The sequence below is a fragment of the Paroedura picta genome, chromosome 13 (genome assembly GCF_049243985.1).
Source record: "Paroedura picta isolate Pp20150507F chromosome 13, Ppicta_v3.0, whole genome shotgun sequence".
Lineage (NCBI taxonomy): Eukaryota > Metazoa > Chordata > Lepidosauria > Squamata > Gekkonidae > Paroedura > Paroedura picta.
The window spans coordinates 26,928,508-26,943,933 of NC_135381.1; the positions used below are offsets into that span (position 1 = coordinate 26,928,508).

General features: G+C 46.9%; 1 protein-coding gene across 1 annotated transcript; it reads left to right on the forward strand.

Moving 5' to 3' along the window:
- Window positions 1-9,163: 9,163 nt before the first annotated feature.
- On the forward strand, window positions 9,164-14,875 carry SOWAHD (sosondowah ankyrin repeat domain family member D). Its single transcript, XM_077308604.1, has 2 exons — window positions 9,164-9,395; window positions 13,193-14,875. Exon 2 carries the CDS (start codon window positions 13,323-13,325, stop codon window positions 14,373-14,375), a length of 1,053 nt encoding a protein of 350 aa, XP_077164719.1. The 5' UTR covers window positions 9,164-9,395; window positions 13,193-13,322; the 3' UTR covers window positions 14,376-14,875.
- Window positions 14,876-15,426: the final 551 nt, after the last annotated feature.

The window sequence follows — 15,426 nt, forward strand, 5'->3', positions numbered from 1 at the left end:
TTGCACCTGAGCATCCTACTCCACAAGCACCATTCAGTATGAGGACATTAAGACCTCCAAGGACACAAACACCTAGTTTCTCTAAATGAAACAAAATCTTCTGGGCCAGATTAATTGCATCCAAGGGTACTAAAAAAAACTTGCAGATATATTCTCTGAACTTCTGTCCATTATTTTTGACACTTCTTGGAGAACAGGTGAGGTGTCAGATGATTGGAGGCAGGCGAATGTTGTCCCCATCTTCAAGAAAGGGAAAAAGGAGGATCTGGGTAACTATTGAACCATCTGAACTTGACATCTGTAGCTGGCAAAATTTTGGAACAAATAATCAAACACTCAGTCCATGAGCAGCTGGAACTGAAAGCTGTGATTTCTAAGACTCAGCATGGGTTTCACAAGAAAAAGTCATGTCAGACCAACCTTATCCCTTTTTTTATGAAAGTGACTACCTTGCTTGATCAGGGGAATGCCATGGACAGTTTATCTGGATTTCAATAAAATCAGAGTCCAATAGCACCTTTAAGACCAACAAAGATTTATTCAAGGCATGAGCGTTTGAGTGCAAGCACTCTTCCTCAGACTATGAACTCCCGTCATGAGAGTGGGAATATATGAATATGAAGGCCTACCATGCACACACTGTGCCTTACTGGAAACTTAGCAGTTCAGTTCAATTCTCAGATATGAAACATAACAAAGAAGTTCCCCTGAATTCTATAATCTGAACCAACATGTAAATCCTACTGAACACTATGAGATTTCTTTCCATATGAGTAGGACTGCGGAGTGTGTGGCTTTCAGGAGAAGCTATACTGTTCCTAGTGGCTATACTTGGAAATGCACATAAACCTGGGTGTGCTTTAGGCTTGCCTGATCCAGATTGGGAAACTACTGGAGATTTGGGGATGGAGATCTATGGGATACATTTCCATAGTGTCCATTTCCTCAAGGGAAACTGATCTCTGTAGAGTGGAGATTCTGGAGGATCACGATGTATTGAGCTGTTATAATGTTTTACAGAAAGTTGTACGATGTTACAGACTGTACAATGTTCAATGTAAACCGCCCAGAGCTGCAAAGAATGGGAGGTATGAAAATCCAATAAATAAAATAAATAAATGAAAAAAAAATCTCCAGGTCCTACCTAGAGGACATCTCAGACATTGAATTCTGATGTGCATCTTTGCTAAACAGGTGCTGGCAGTTCCCATCTAAACAAACGAAGGAGATGGAGATCTTGGATTTTATTTGTCCTGACAAAACTAGGCATTTGCTACTTTAACTTACTGTGCTTCTCTCATTTTGTGAAACCAGCACTGTAGCCGTTTTCTGCAACATATTGTTGCCATCGTTCCTACATGTTGCATTACTTACATTACATTTCCAGTTTCTGTGTTCCTGTATCAGTTTAGCGTAATCAAAACATTCATACATTTAACTTTTGGTTTGTTACTTGTGTGTGAGTGTTAAATGCTCTAACCAATCACCTAGAAATCCCAGATGCATGACAAAAAAGTATCCATGAGCCATATATGCATACAACATATATGCATCAAATGACTGTCTCATTCAAAAGCTAGCTCTGTTCCTGTCCCTGGTTCTGCCTTTTGGAAAGGACTTCTTTCTGTGTTGTTATTGTGAGTTGCTAGAGGTATTCTTCTCACTTATGGAGGTGGAATATACGAGATCTATATTTTGCATGATTTCATGACATGAGAATATACTACAGGGGGCATTGGAGAAGTTATGTAGTTACCATTTGGAACTTCCAGATATTTTCAACTAATTTCCTCCTGTGTCCTGATTGGTCCTGATGGAGACTTCTTGCTCCTTTGAGCACACATCCTGCCTGTTTCTCTCCAGAGAATGTTAGTCAGACTCTTAGGACTATCACTCTCCTCTCTTACTCACAAAATTTGTTTCTCTTCTTAATAAAACTATTCTCCTTCTGAGACAGGAGGACATCTCGGTGGGTGGTTCCCACCACACTTTGTGGGAGGCAGGACAAATTGAATTTCCAGTCTTCTGGTGGGGAACACTATGCACCTCCAGTCTGGCTCTTTCCTACCTCAAGAAGGAGAGCAGTCATTTATTTGTTTGTTTGTTTGTTCGACTTATTGCCCGCCACTCTCATAATAGGCTCGTGGCAGGTTACAACAGTCCATTAAAACCCCATTAAAACCTCATTAAAACATATCCAGACATACGTTAATACAGATTCTTAAAAACTGACTCCTAAAATGGTTAAAAACCATGGTGGTCACTAACCTGCTAGCCCCTAAAAAATCTAATATAGGATTGGGAGGAGGGAGCACAGATTAGATGTCTCTCTTTTCTCTTTCCGTTAATTCCTTCAATTTGCTTCTTCCTGCTTACTAGCCTTCTCCACTCCATTCCTATTCTTGCCTATATTTTGATTTTTCTGGTCTTCTGTTGCTGTGATTGAGAGCTTTTGAGGAGGTGTATGGAGTGTTCCCACACTCTGTTGTTCTGGTGGCCATTTTGTGTTTGAAAGTGTGTAGTGGTGGATTCAAAGCATGAGGATGCCTTTGTTTTCTTCTGAGAAGGGACAGATGCCTACAGTTCACAGAGGGCCAGCAGAGCCCAGGTCCGATGCAGCCGTGGCAAGAGGCAAAGCGAGTCAAGCAGAGCCCATGGAGCAAGAACAGCACCAGTTCGGAAGGGCTCCAGCACTCTGACAACCAGGAACTTCAGGGAGCCACAGGTATGTCAGATCAAGATAGTGGCCCTACCCTGGGTCAGTTTAATTTGCCTCCTGAGTTTTTAATTTATCTGCAAAATTCGATGCAGGCTGAGAATGCTAAGTTTTGTCCTCAGCACTTGCCTATGCTCAGCAGAGTTGATTGTTCCAGATCCTCTTCACTGGTCCCCTGTGCTCAGGGGGATAAAGGTCCTTCTTTCCCTGCACAACACCAGGGAAGGTGGCTGACTAAGGCAGCTCATAAGAGGACTCACTATAACCCGCCTAGACAGTCTGAGTCCTCAGAAGAGGAGGTTACATCCGGAGAGTGTGAACAGGGTGAATTTATCACAGATGGAGAGGATGTGGAACCAGTTGAGGTTCCTCAGCAAACAGAACATTTCTTTAATGCTGAGGACTTTCAGTTTCTGTTGAACAAATCCCTCTCTATTTTATATTAGAGGCACAGATGAGCCTCCTACCAAGAAGACAGACAAATATTATGGCCCTAGGGATAGTGGAGATCTTTTCCCTAGGCAAAAATGCACTCAGAAATTTTTCCCTTGGAGTATTTTGAAAAAAAGATCTGCGCTGAGTGGGAAAATCCTTTTATGACTAAGCAACTCCCTTTGTTTATCCTGACTATGTAGAGTCTATGTTGCAGGTTCGTGCCATTGGTGGTCCAGTTTTTGCTCTTCAGTCATCTGGCCTGGTCTCTGAGGATGGAGTAGGATACCTCAAAGACATTATGGACAGAAAGTCTGATGCAGGTCTATGTAAAGTGCACAAAGTCATGGCTATGGTTATCAGGGCATCTGCCACATCCTCAGTTGTGCCTACAACTGCCCTAGCTTGGTGTAGGAAGATATCTTCCCTGATTCCTGAGTCAGAGCCTCCTTTGCTGAAGGGAACTCATAAGCTTCATAAGGTGTCTTCATTCAGACACTTCTTTGGAACACTATGGTTTTTGCAGCCATGGCAGCCAAATGTCTTCTATGGCTTAAGGCAGGGGTCATCAACCTGTGGTCCTCCAGATGTTCATGGACTAGAATCCCCATGAACCTCTGCCAGCATTTGCTGGCAGGGGCTCATGGGAATTGTAGTCCATGAACATCTGGAGGACCACAGGTTGATAACCCCTGCCTTAAGGCATGGCAGGCAGATCCCCATTCAATACCATAGTTATGACCTACCCCTTCCAAGGGATAGGTTTTGTAGGGAGGACCTATATTGGGTCCTGGTGGAGATGAGGGACAAGAATAAGGCACTTCCACAATTTATTCAGAGGGATGAAAAGCCCTTTCCCTCCATTTTCCTGACCCAAAATTATTTACCTAGGTACCAGCCGGAAGGTAAAACGGGTTCTTGGGATCAGTTCAAGCAGGGCTACCATAGGAGAGGTTTCAACTCTAGATACTACAGATTCTGGCAGGGCAGATATGATCATCCAGAAGTGGATTCCCCCTTTAAAAACCACTAGACTCTTGAGAACAACCTGCAACACATCAGAAAAAGACATGTGCGTTCTCAATGTAGTGGTAGCAAGCATGTCCCTCCCTAATCTCTCACACCCAAACTTCCGGCATCGTGATTGCCATTCCCCTCCCTTAAACCAGCAAAAGCAACAAAAAAGCGATGCTTCTTCGGCTGAAATTCCTCCACAAGCAATTGTCTGTAAAGTTTTTGAGCACAATACAGCCCTCTGTTCGACACTGCCCGTAATTTCAGCCAGAAATTGCACCGGGGGGGGGGTTAACTTTAAGAGCGTGTAAACAATTAAGCGCCAGCTCCTACGCCAGCGAAAAAGGTCTTTCTGATACATCGAATGAACAAATATGCATTGCTACAGGCGTTTCCGGGTTTTTAAAAAACAGTTTTTAAAGGGAAGAATGAACACAACAGTTAATTGGCTGTTCTGTTTGATTGACGGCTAAGGGCGGGAGGAAGCGCGGAAAAATATCACCTCCTTTGTTGTAATTTCGGCGAGACCGGAAACTTATGCGTTACAAGAACAGCGCTAGTGGGAGAGCCTTTTTTCAGAGAAAAACGGCTGAGTGTGTTACCGAGACCTGCCACTATTGATTGCAGCGCTTTTCAATAGCTCTCAGATTTAGCTACATTGTCGGTTGTGCGGAATGCCTTCAGTGTCCTGGTTTGGATATAGTCCATAGGGAAACCAGTCCTTGTGGGACCTGGAGATCCCCCGGAATTATAACTAATCTCCAGTCTAAAGAGATCAGTTTCCTGGGGATGTTTTGGAAGATAGATGCAGTAGTATTACATTTCACTGAGATTCCTCCCCACCAGAAATCCCTCCCAATCTTGAGTCCACTCCCAAAGTCTCCAGGCATTTCCCAACCCAGAGATGGCTACCCTTGTTGTTTGGCTTTCCCTTTTGTCTTTTGCAGTTTCACCAAATCCCTTCGATTTTCATTTGCAACTGGTTGTTTTGGAGTTATCTGCAACTTAGATCTTGGCCATTAGAGGGCACTGCACCTAGCAACTTTCTGAATGTCATGGGTTTGAGTTAAGTCTTGAAAGTTGACGATATTGAATAGCAGGTTTAATAAGGTGCATCATCAGCTTTTTATTAGATCGCATAAACTTAACTAAGAAACATAGCCCACCATTCAAATGTATAGACAGTCCCAGGTTCCTGCCAGAACCTGTAATTGGCTCCTTGCAAGATCCCTGGTTTGAACTCATTGGACCATTTAAGTGATCCAGGTGGATCCTGCGTGCTTAACCAATAGCATTAAATGTCCCCACTGTTTGATTTGTGGTTCCCGCTTTGTTGCTGGGGCCACTGTGGATGCTGAGCTGGAGTCCTCTGATGTCAGCAGGTATGGCCGCATCTGATCCACATTTCTGAGCAAGATGCAACCGTCCAGGGACTGCACCTAGTAGGACACTGGACGTGGACCCAGACAGGACTGCTTGTGTAGTTGCAGGTGTAGACTGGGTCTGCAGGAGCAAAAGAGCAGGGGGATGTGATTTCTATCTGGTGAGATGGATGATCTGTAGTTAGATCGGGGTGGACGTGATCTAATGTTTTGGCCAACTGGTGGGCTATCAACAGCTCATCAGGGTTCTGGCTGGTTGCAGAGCTGATGGTGACATGCTGGTGGAGTAAGAACTCAGTTTTACTCCACTCACTTTGCTACCACACTATTGATGATGCTGGTCAGCATCTCCTTCGTAGTCCTGACTATCCACTCTGCTTGATCACTGGTTGCAGAGTTGAAGGGCACTGATGGCAGGCATAGATCCGCTTGGAAGGTGGGATGGGATGTCCTCCACAGTCCCCTCTCAGAAAGCGGGAAGTTGGGAGTGATTTCAACATTCCCTTATCAGAAGGCGGGGAGCCTAGCTGGGGCTGCATACCCAGCTCAGCATCCCATCCTTGTTGCCGGTTTTGAATAGTTCTTTATTGAATCACACCACCCAAACTTATATACAGTCTCTGGTTCCCCTCCAGAGCCTCTGATTGGCTCCTTGCAAGATCCCAAGTTTGAACTCATTGGACAGTTCAATTGATCCAGTGGTAGAATGGGTCATGCATACTTAACCAATAGCATTAAATATCCCTGTCGTTTGATTTGCGGTTCCCGCTCCATGAGTCCACCTCACTGCACAAACATACAGTACTGAGGTTCTCCCTAAGACCAGCATGAATGACACCAACCACTCTAAACGTCTTTTCTTCCTCTTGGGATACTTCTGACCCTCACTTTCATTCATATGTGATATATTTCTCTTTCTTTTTTTAACCTTTTGGGTCAAAATTGGATTCCCAAGGCAGCTTTCTGCAATTCCAGCAAAACCTAAAAACTGATTTTAACAGGAGCTCTCCAGAATGATTTTCAGTGGTGTCTGAGCCTAGGCCTGAAAGAAGGCTGGCTGGCTGAATCTCCCTGTCTGCCTTTTGTAGTGACTGGAAGCTGGAAGCTGACTCCCAGAGGGATAAAAACAGGGGGACTCCCTCTCTTTGGCTAGTAGCAGTTGGCAGCTGAGAGGACAGGATTCACCCTACACTGACCAAGCTCTGGGCACAATGGAGGCCTCTCCCCCAGGCCTTGCCAAAGGCTGTTGGTAACTGTTATATCATTGCAGACCAGGAACCCTGGATAATGATTAAGCAATTCTCCTTTGCTGAGAAAGTGGCTGCTGTGCTATGATCAGGAAATGCTTCACTTCCCTGCAATGCAAGATACCAGCAGAGGACAGAGCACTGTGGTCAGGTTGGCAGGAGTCACAATGCACTAGCCTTCCTGTTGCTAAGCAAGTTCTGGGCCAGACTTGGGCAGGGAACCTCCTGAGGGGGGCTATGCAGAGAGTCCCTTAGAAAAGTAATCATGGTTCTGTTTCCTTACGTGCAGATGGCTACTGAAACTGTGGCCACCAGAAACCCCAATACTTTAGCCATTTTGAGCATTCAAAGCATTGCACACGCACAATCTCTGCCGTCTGTCTTAAGCCCCCTTCCCCCCTCATTAGATCAGTTCCGTTTTGACGATGGGGGTGTTGACACAATATTCAGATTGCTCAGTTTGTTTAGTACAGCAGAGTTTGTTTAGTTCTTCCGGCTTGGTCAGCTCTTTGCCTCACACCCCTTATGCTGTTCTTGATTTCTCTTCCATTTCTGCCACACCCTGAAATGGCTAATCCTCTGGAATCTACAGCCATAGAAATAAATGCAGGTGTAAATAACAATACTTGGTATATAAGGGTTTTGTTTTTACCAAGTACTCAGTGCGTTTTTCACTCACAATATCAGCAACAACCTTAGAAAGCAGGCTAGTCTCATTCTTTCTGCAAAGGGTAGTCCGAGAAGCGGTGAAACACCTCTGACCAATTAGGAGATCATCTTCAAAGATGTTAAGTCCAACAACTCTAATTTGGTTTAAATGCTAAGGGATTTAAAGGTAGTTTATGAGGACTTTAGGCTAAATTCAGACATACAGTTTTAATCTTTCTCTCCCTGTGTTGCTCATGTGAAAGGAACAGCATGCTGTAGTCCTTAGAGCAGGAGTGTGCAAACTGTGGCCCTCCAGAGGTCCATGGACTACAAGTCCCATGATCCCCTGCCAGCAAATGCTGGCAGGGGCTCATGGGACTTGTAATCCATGGACCTCTGGAGGGCCACAGTTTGCACACCCCTGCCTTATTGAGTAGGATTAGGATGTCAGTGACCCATGTTCAAATTGCCACTCTGCCATGGAAGCTTGCTGGGTGATTTTGGGCCAGTCACGTGCCCTCTCTCTTAACTGAACCTGCCTCACAGGACTGTTGTGAAGATATAATGGGAGAGGGGACAACAGTATTGGAAGCTCTATTGGGTTTGCATTGAGAAGAAAAAGGGGCACAATTATCTAAAAGAATAGAAAGGAGGTTCTAAATGTGTTAAGTATCTGGTTTCTGATATGGATGAAATAATTAGAAGAAATTTGAAATGTACAGGGATTCTGAATTGATGGATGGTTTGGTCTTCACACAGGTAAGGCTGACAGAAGATTACTGGCCCTGGGTCACCTTGTGAGCTTCAGGGCTGAGTGGGGATTGAACCCTGATTCCAACACTCTAACTACATTGGCTATGAGAAGCTGTATCCCCCTGTAATGTATGGAGATGGCCCCTTTAATTGGAATGGGAATCTGGGCCACAGATATGAGCGTTTTAGATCAATAAGGCTGTGGGGTGGAGAAAAACCTAGGAAGCTGTTTTTTGCTATCTATGCTGCTGCTGATAAACAGAGCCTGCCTACCTCTCTCTCTCTCTCTCTGACAATATGAAATCCTGCACGTGTTATTTCTGATTGATTGCAAACCTTATACCCCATTTGTCTCCCCAATGAGGTCAAAAGCGGCTCACAAACTCCTCCTTCTCTGTTTTATCCTCACAACAACCCTGTGGGGTGGACTAGGGAGAGAGTGTGTGAAAGGCCTATAGCCACCCTCAAGAGCTTCCAAGGCTGACGGATGGGGGAATTTTCCCAACCCGAGTCTTCCAGCTCCAAGTCTGGCATTCTGATCCCTTGACAAGGCTGCCCGAAGCACTGCCCTTGGGTGAGGGAGCCAGCAGCTGTCCTTGGGCAACGTCTCCTTGCCAAATAGCTGGCCTGACCGGTTTTCCAGGTCCATTTAATGTTTTGGTTGCAGGCCCTGTGGTTTGTTGGCCACACTGACGTGACCCTACTACAATCGCTTCCTTCCTTCTCTCTAGTGATGCCAGGAGGTAGGGTTGCCAGATCCAGGCCAGGAAACTCCTGGCTATTTGGGGATGGACCTCAGTAGAGTCCAACGCCTCCCGTTGTCTCCAGGAGGATGGAAGATGAGTGGAGATGAGTGTCATTGCAGGGGATCCCCCGGTCCCGACGGGAGGCTGGCATCCCTACAAGTTCTCCCCTAGATTTGGGTCGCTTGGCTTCTGGGCTCGTCCGCTCCGCCCGCCAGCGCCGCCCTCCGGCTCCCACGCCGCCACTGAGGGCGAAGGGCGCACGTGGCTGCCCCGTTCCCAACGCGCGGCGAAAGGCTCGGCCGGCCCATTTCGCGCGAAGGGACTCGGCCAGAAGGCGCTGCCTGGGAGCTGCACGGAAGGAGCCGTCAGCGCAGGAGGGACCCGGAGGAGCCTCGCGGTCGGCCGCGTCTCTCCAGGAGCCCGCCGAAAGTCCCCGCAACAGCTCGCAGCCCTGCAGGTGCCTCGGGAAACGGGGGTGGCTGGAGGGGTGGACGGCCGCTTGGTTTCCTTCGCAGGGCCAGGCAGTCTCCAGGAGGCTGGCCCAGGTGGGCGCGTGCCGGTGGGGACCGCTGGGGCCAACTCTGAAGGCCAGGCACTTTTGAGCAAACCAGCAAACCGCACCTGGAGGCAGGTTTCACGAGGAAGGAAGGACGCAGCTGCCGCATGCTCCACGTAACCGCAGGGCTGCGCTTCCTGGAGTGGAGAGCTGGGGCAGAAGAGGGGCTGAGGTTGTCAGCTGTGATTTGGGAAGATTCCAATGAGTAGCCCTGGTGGTCTGAAGTAGCACGGTAAAATCAGAGTCCAGTGGCACCTTAAAGACCAACAAGGATTAATTCAGGGCGTGAGTTTTCAAGTGCAAGCACTCTCCCTCAGACTTCCTTGCGCTTGAAAGCTCACGCTGTGAATAAATCTTTGTTGGACTTAAAGGTGCCACTGGACTCTGATTCTATTGTGATTTGGAAAGTCCCCCTTAGCCTCATCTATTGAGTCGGTTTCACCTCCTGGTTAAGAAAGCAAGCGTTTTTGTTGCCATTCCGGAGGCCACTGGTTTAAGTCCTGGTCCTAAATTTTACTATGAGTGGTCTTGGGCCATAAAATAAAAAATTCTGATTCCAGATATTCACTAACGTGCCTTGGGCAAATCTCTTTGCATTGCAGACTCCTGGCTCCAATAGGGGATTTGCAGTACGCACCTAACTTATAGGGATGTCATAAGGAATATTGTGGTCATGATTTGGGTTGGATCCTATGCACATGCTGCTTACAAAAACCATCCCCTGTGATTCCCGGAGGGGCACTGTTGGGGTCCAGGAGCAACTGAAAGGCACCAAAGCTACAGGGTGGCAACAAAGAAGCAAAAGAGGCACAAGCTCACTTATGTCAGGTTTACAGGATCAACCTCATTAAAGTGAAACATTCTGAACACAAAGAGTGCTTTACAGATATTATTATTGCCATAGCTTAAAGAAGCCTCCACCTACCAGCAACTATATATGGGGCTATACTGATGTAAGGCACTGGCAAACCACCCCATATTGAGTCTGCCATGAAAATGCTAGAGGGCGTCACCCCAAGGGTCAGACATGACCCGGTGCTTGCACAGGGGATACCTTTAGCTTTTTATTACAGAAACAGTATATTCTTTTTAAAAAGTATTGTAGTATACTTTTTTAAAAAGCCCACAGATATGTTACATATTATGCTCTGTACAATCTGCCTTGAGTCCCAGTGAGAAAGGCAGACTAAAAATAATGCACATAAATAAATAATAAACGAAGAATTAGCATTTTGTTTAAATGTTGTTTTCTTCCTCACCAAATATCAAAAGCTCATTCAATGTCAGCTCAAACAGAAGAATCGGAATCTGTGTCAGAACTTCAGTGGTGGCTTTTAGTTCATGAAACATGAAATCAAAACCACTAGAGTCCATGGCAAGGTGCAAGTGACATTTAATTCAGAAATGAATTTCTAAGGTTGAGAGTTGGAACTGTTGGTTAAATATCCCCATAAGCATCATTTACAGCAGGGGTAGTCAAACTGCGGCCCTCCAGATGTCCGTGGACTACAATTCATGGAATTGTAGTCCATGGACATCTGGAGGGCCGCAGTTTGACTACCTCTGATTTATAGTGATGTGTCAGTGCAAAGCATTCAGAGACTGGCCCCCTTGTTAAAAATCTCACTTCAGCCACTAAATTGTAGGTTGCTTTGAGTTAGTCTCTTTCTTTCAGTCAGCTGCTGTTTGTAGGATAGAAAGAAACCAGCCTGCTGCTTGCCTTACAGGGTAGTTGTAAGAATTTATTTTTAAATATTTTATTTTCTGACAGTTTTATTAAAAACATCCAGGACCATATTCTTTTGGTCTTTTATGCATTAACTTCATATAACTTGGAATGAACAACTGTAATAAAGTTTGAATCTGAATCACCCAGGACAGCTTGACAACAAAGTAATTAAAACACATCTCTGTACAAAGAGAAAGAAGCTCAGTATAAAAGGGATTAAAGCAGCAACTAGATAAAAGCATAAGTGAGAAAAATATCTTAAAGCATCAACCAGGATACTAACAAAAAGAATGGGGTGGGGTGGAATCAGCAATAAGCCTTGGAAAAATAATAGAACCCTTATTAAATATTACAGCATGCATAGATTTCATATTAAAACTAGCAAGAAAGCCCATTGCAACCAGGAATGCAATGGACGCTAGGACCCATGGGACACTTGGAGGTGCAGATCTCTCTCTGTGTCTCTCCCTCTCACTGCATGTCTTTGTGTGCCTCGCAGCAGGAGGCATAGCAGGTAATCAGGGCTGGTTTGTAGGAGAAAAGCAGGGGTGGTGCGCAGTTTGGGGCAGCTCTCTGTCTGTTTCTCCCTCCATTGCAGCAGGGGCGGCTCTCTCTCTGTGTGTGTCTCTCTCTGTGGCAGCAGGAGCCATAGCAGGTAATGAGAGCTCGTTCTTAGGAGGGAAACAGGGCTGGTCAGCAGCTTGGGGCAGCTCTCTTTGTGTGTCTCTTTGCCTCCTTTGCAGCAGGAGTGATAGGAGGGAATGAGGGTTCGTGTTCGGTCTGGCAGGGCTCTGTGTGTTTCTCTCTGTCTCTGGTGTGTCTGAGAGGAATGTGGCTAGCATCGAGGGAGGGAGGGTGGAAGCTCGGACAGCTGGACACGTCCCACCCCCCAGGCTGTTTCACAAATATATACAGGAACCAAGGATAAGGATATTGTACCATTTGGGGGGGGGACTTAGAAACACTAAATATTATAAGTTCAAGGTACCATATATGGCCTTCACTCCTCCATTTTCTCCTCATAACAACCCTTTGAGGTAGGCTAGTTGAGAAAGAACTGGCTCAAGGTAACTCAGGGAGCTTCAGACCTGAGAAAAGATTTGGACCCAGGTCTCCCAAATTCCAGCCCAACACTCTAAATAGCGCACTATATTGGAACTTGGCCTGTTTTTTGGTCACTCATTTCAACAAGTGTTATTATTGTAGTGTACTTAATTAGAGATGTATAGCCTGCTTGTCACTCCAGCAATGACCTAAAACTGTTTGCAGCATCGTTCTCTCTGCCTTTATTTTATCCTCTCAGCAACCTTCTGTGAGGGAGTGACTGGCCTAAGGCCACCCAGCCAGCTTCCATGATTGAGTAGTATTTTCTCTTTCCCACTTTTGAAAATTCCAAAATCACATGGTCACTGCTACCAAGTGTGCCCACTACTTCTACCTCATCCACCAGTTCTTCCCTATTGATGAGAATCAAGTCTAAAATAGCAGATCCCCTGGTTCCCCTCCCTATTTTCTGGGAAATGAAGCTGTCAGCAAGGCAAGTTAAGAGATTAACAGAGTTGTGCAGGTTGTGGCTCGGCTCCAAGCAGTGCCTTGGCCTGCAGCAGTCACATGGTTTGTGGCCTGGCCCTGTATGACGCCTCGGCCCACAGCTATCGCGCTGATTGTGGCCTGGCCCTTGGCGGCTTCATGGCACCTCCTCGGCCTCCGCTGATTTCTTGGCCTGTGCCTTGGCCTCCTGCACTGGCTGCTTCCCTGTATCTTCTGGTATGCTCCTCATGTCCATACTCATTTCTTTCCCAGGGGTCATGCCAGAAGATGTGTTCCACATCAAAAAACATTGCATCTTGCCTTGGAATCTGTCTGTTCTCTTGCAGACGAGGCTATTGCTGTTTGCCTTCTAGCCCATTTCATCTCAAGCGTTTACTTCCTCCTTGTACTGAAACTGTTTCTTCTCCTTTACTGGCAGAATCAGGAAGTTCCGATTTCAGAAGTTTGGGAGTGCTCATCTCACTAGCCACAAACCTTGCTTGTGGCTTTACAAAGACGAAAGCACAGTTGCTAACGTCGCCAGAAATATAGAGAGCTTTGGAGCGATCATGGAACCTGGTGGAGGGAGTGTGTCCGAGTGGCCAAGGGACGAATGCTCGGATGGTCAACAGGCACCTCAGGAGTTCAAGAGGACGTGCGTGCAAAAGGACAGCTTCCAACCTCAAATACAGATGGCTTTGGGCAGCCGATCCCCCAGCCCTGGTGTCCGGGCTGGGAGCTTGATTCTGCGCCGGGCCCAGCTGTCCAACTTGAACTCGAGCCTCAGCAAAGCCAGCAGACGCTCACATAACTGGGCCACAGGAATGGACACAGGCAGGCTCTCTGTGGGTGGCAGCAGCACAAGGAGGAAAGGTCTGAAGGAGATACTCCTGCAAAGCAGCGAGGCCAAACCCACGTGGCTTGTGGCTTTGTCGAAGGGAGAGGCCAATGCTGGCAGCATCCCTGATGGGCAAGACCATGATCCTCTCCTGGAAGCCAACTTAGAGGATTTGTCGTTAGCCCTAGACCCGCTGGAGCATGAATGGATGCTGACTGTGGCCCAAGGAGATGCGGAAAGTATCCTCCGGTTGCTGGACCAGGATCCCAGTTTGCTCTTCAGGACAGATTTTGTGACCGGCTTCACTGTCCTCCACTGGCTGGCCAAACATGGTCATCATGAGGACTTGATAGAAGTCATCACTTTCATGGAAAAGCGGGGTTACCCGGTAGATGTTAACGTATTCACGGCTAGCGGCAGACTAACTCCTCTCCACCTGGCTGCTCTTCAGGGACATGAAATGGTCATCAAGGTGCTGGTAGGGGCATATGGCGCCAACACAAGCCTCCGGGACCACAATGGCCGCCAAGCGTGGCAATACCTCCGAGCAAACGCTACCAGGGAATTGAAGGAGCTTTTGGGGGCTTGTGACGAAGCCTTGGCCCTGCCGGGAGCCTTCAACACCAACAACAACTGTGTGTCCTCCAGACACGGGAGGAGCAATGTGTACAAAGAAGACTGTGAGAATGTTCAAGGGGAAAAGAACTGCCGCAGGCCCATCAGCAGACTGGCTTCCTTAAGGAACTTGTTCAGACAAGCCATTATATTCTTCCAAGAGCTGTAGACATTTCCTCAGCAGCGGAGGCACTTGGGTCTGTCGACAGGGCGGATATGGACAGAAGCTATCCAAGGAGGGTAGAAATGCTGTGGGAGGAAGCTTGGGAGGGATGTGAGGATCAACAGAGGTTGTCTGTAAGATGCTGGCTTCAGCCAGCCTACCCAAACTTGTAGTCTAGTTTTAGGTATGAGATGGCCAAAGTCTGAAAGAAAATGAGGGAGTGAGGGGTAGTATATGAACTAGATGGGCCATCCTCTACTCACATCCATAGGGAAGATGATGTGTAGACAGTTTAAAAGACCTCTTAGGTACTGACCCAGAAAAAGAGAAATTCTGCAACCAGGGTAAGCAAATTTTACTAATTTGTATAGGTTTCAACAACACTGTGTTTAGTCATTTAGACCAGTACAATAAATGCTGGGATATCAAAATATGAAATAAAATATTGAATGCTTTTAAAACTCAGGATCATAAAATCAAAATTAAACAGTATAATGTATATAAAATTTGTAAATTTATGATTATTACTAGTAATATAGCCCGCTGTATGAGGAATACAGCGGGCGCTAGGAACTAACCTTTGTGTGTGTCCCCCGGCGGCGGTCCTCTGGGTGGGCTCTCTGGGGCGGTGGCTGTTTGAGGGGGCAGCCTGATGGGGCGAGAGGCGCAAAGCACCTCTCGCCGTGTCAGGCCACCGGGCAGGGAGGCCCCGACTGCCGGGGGCTCCCTGGGGCGGCGGCCTGATGTGGTGAGAGGCGCAAAGCGCCTCTCGCCGCATCAGGCCGGGAGCAACTGTGAGCCACGCTGTGCGCGGCTCGCAGTTGCTGGGGCTGGGAATCAGAGGGACCAATCAGCAGGCGCTTTGCACCTGCCAATTGGTCCCTCCGATTGTCTGTCCAGAGGAAGGGTCCAATCCGGACCCTTCCTCATCACGGACACATCCCGCCCCAGAACCCCTTAGCAAATTATTTAGTCCGCGGAGCCCGCAGCGCCGCGGGCGGTATTTAGATAAAAATACGCAAATTTATTAACCTGTGAAATTTTTGATCATTTATTT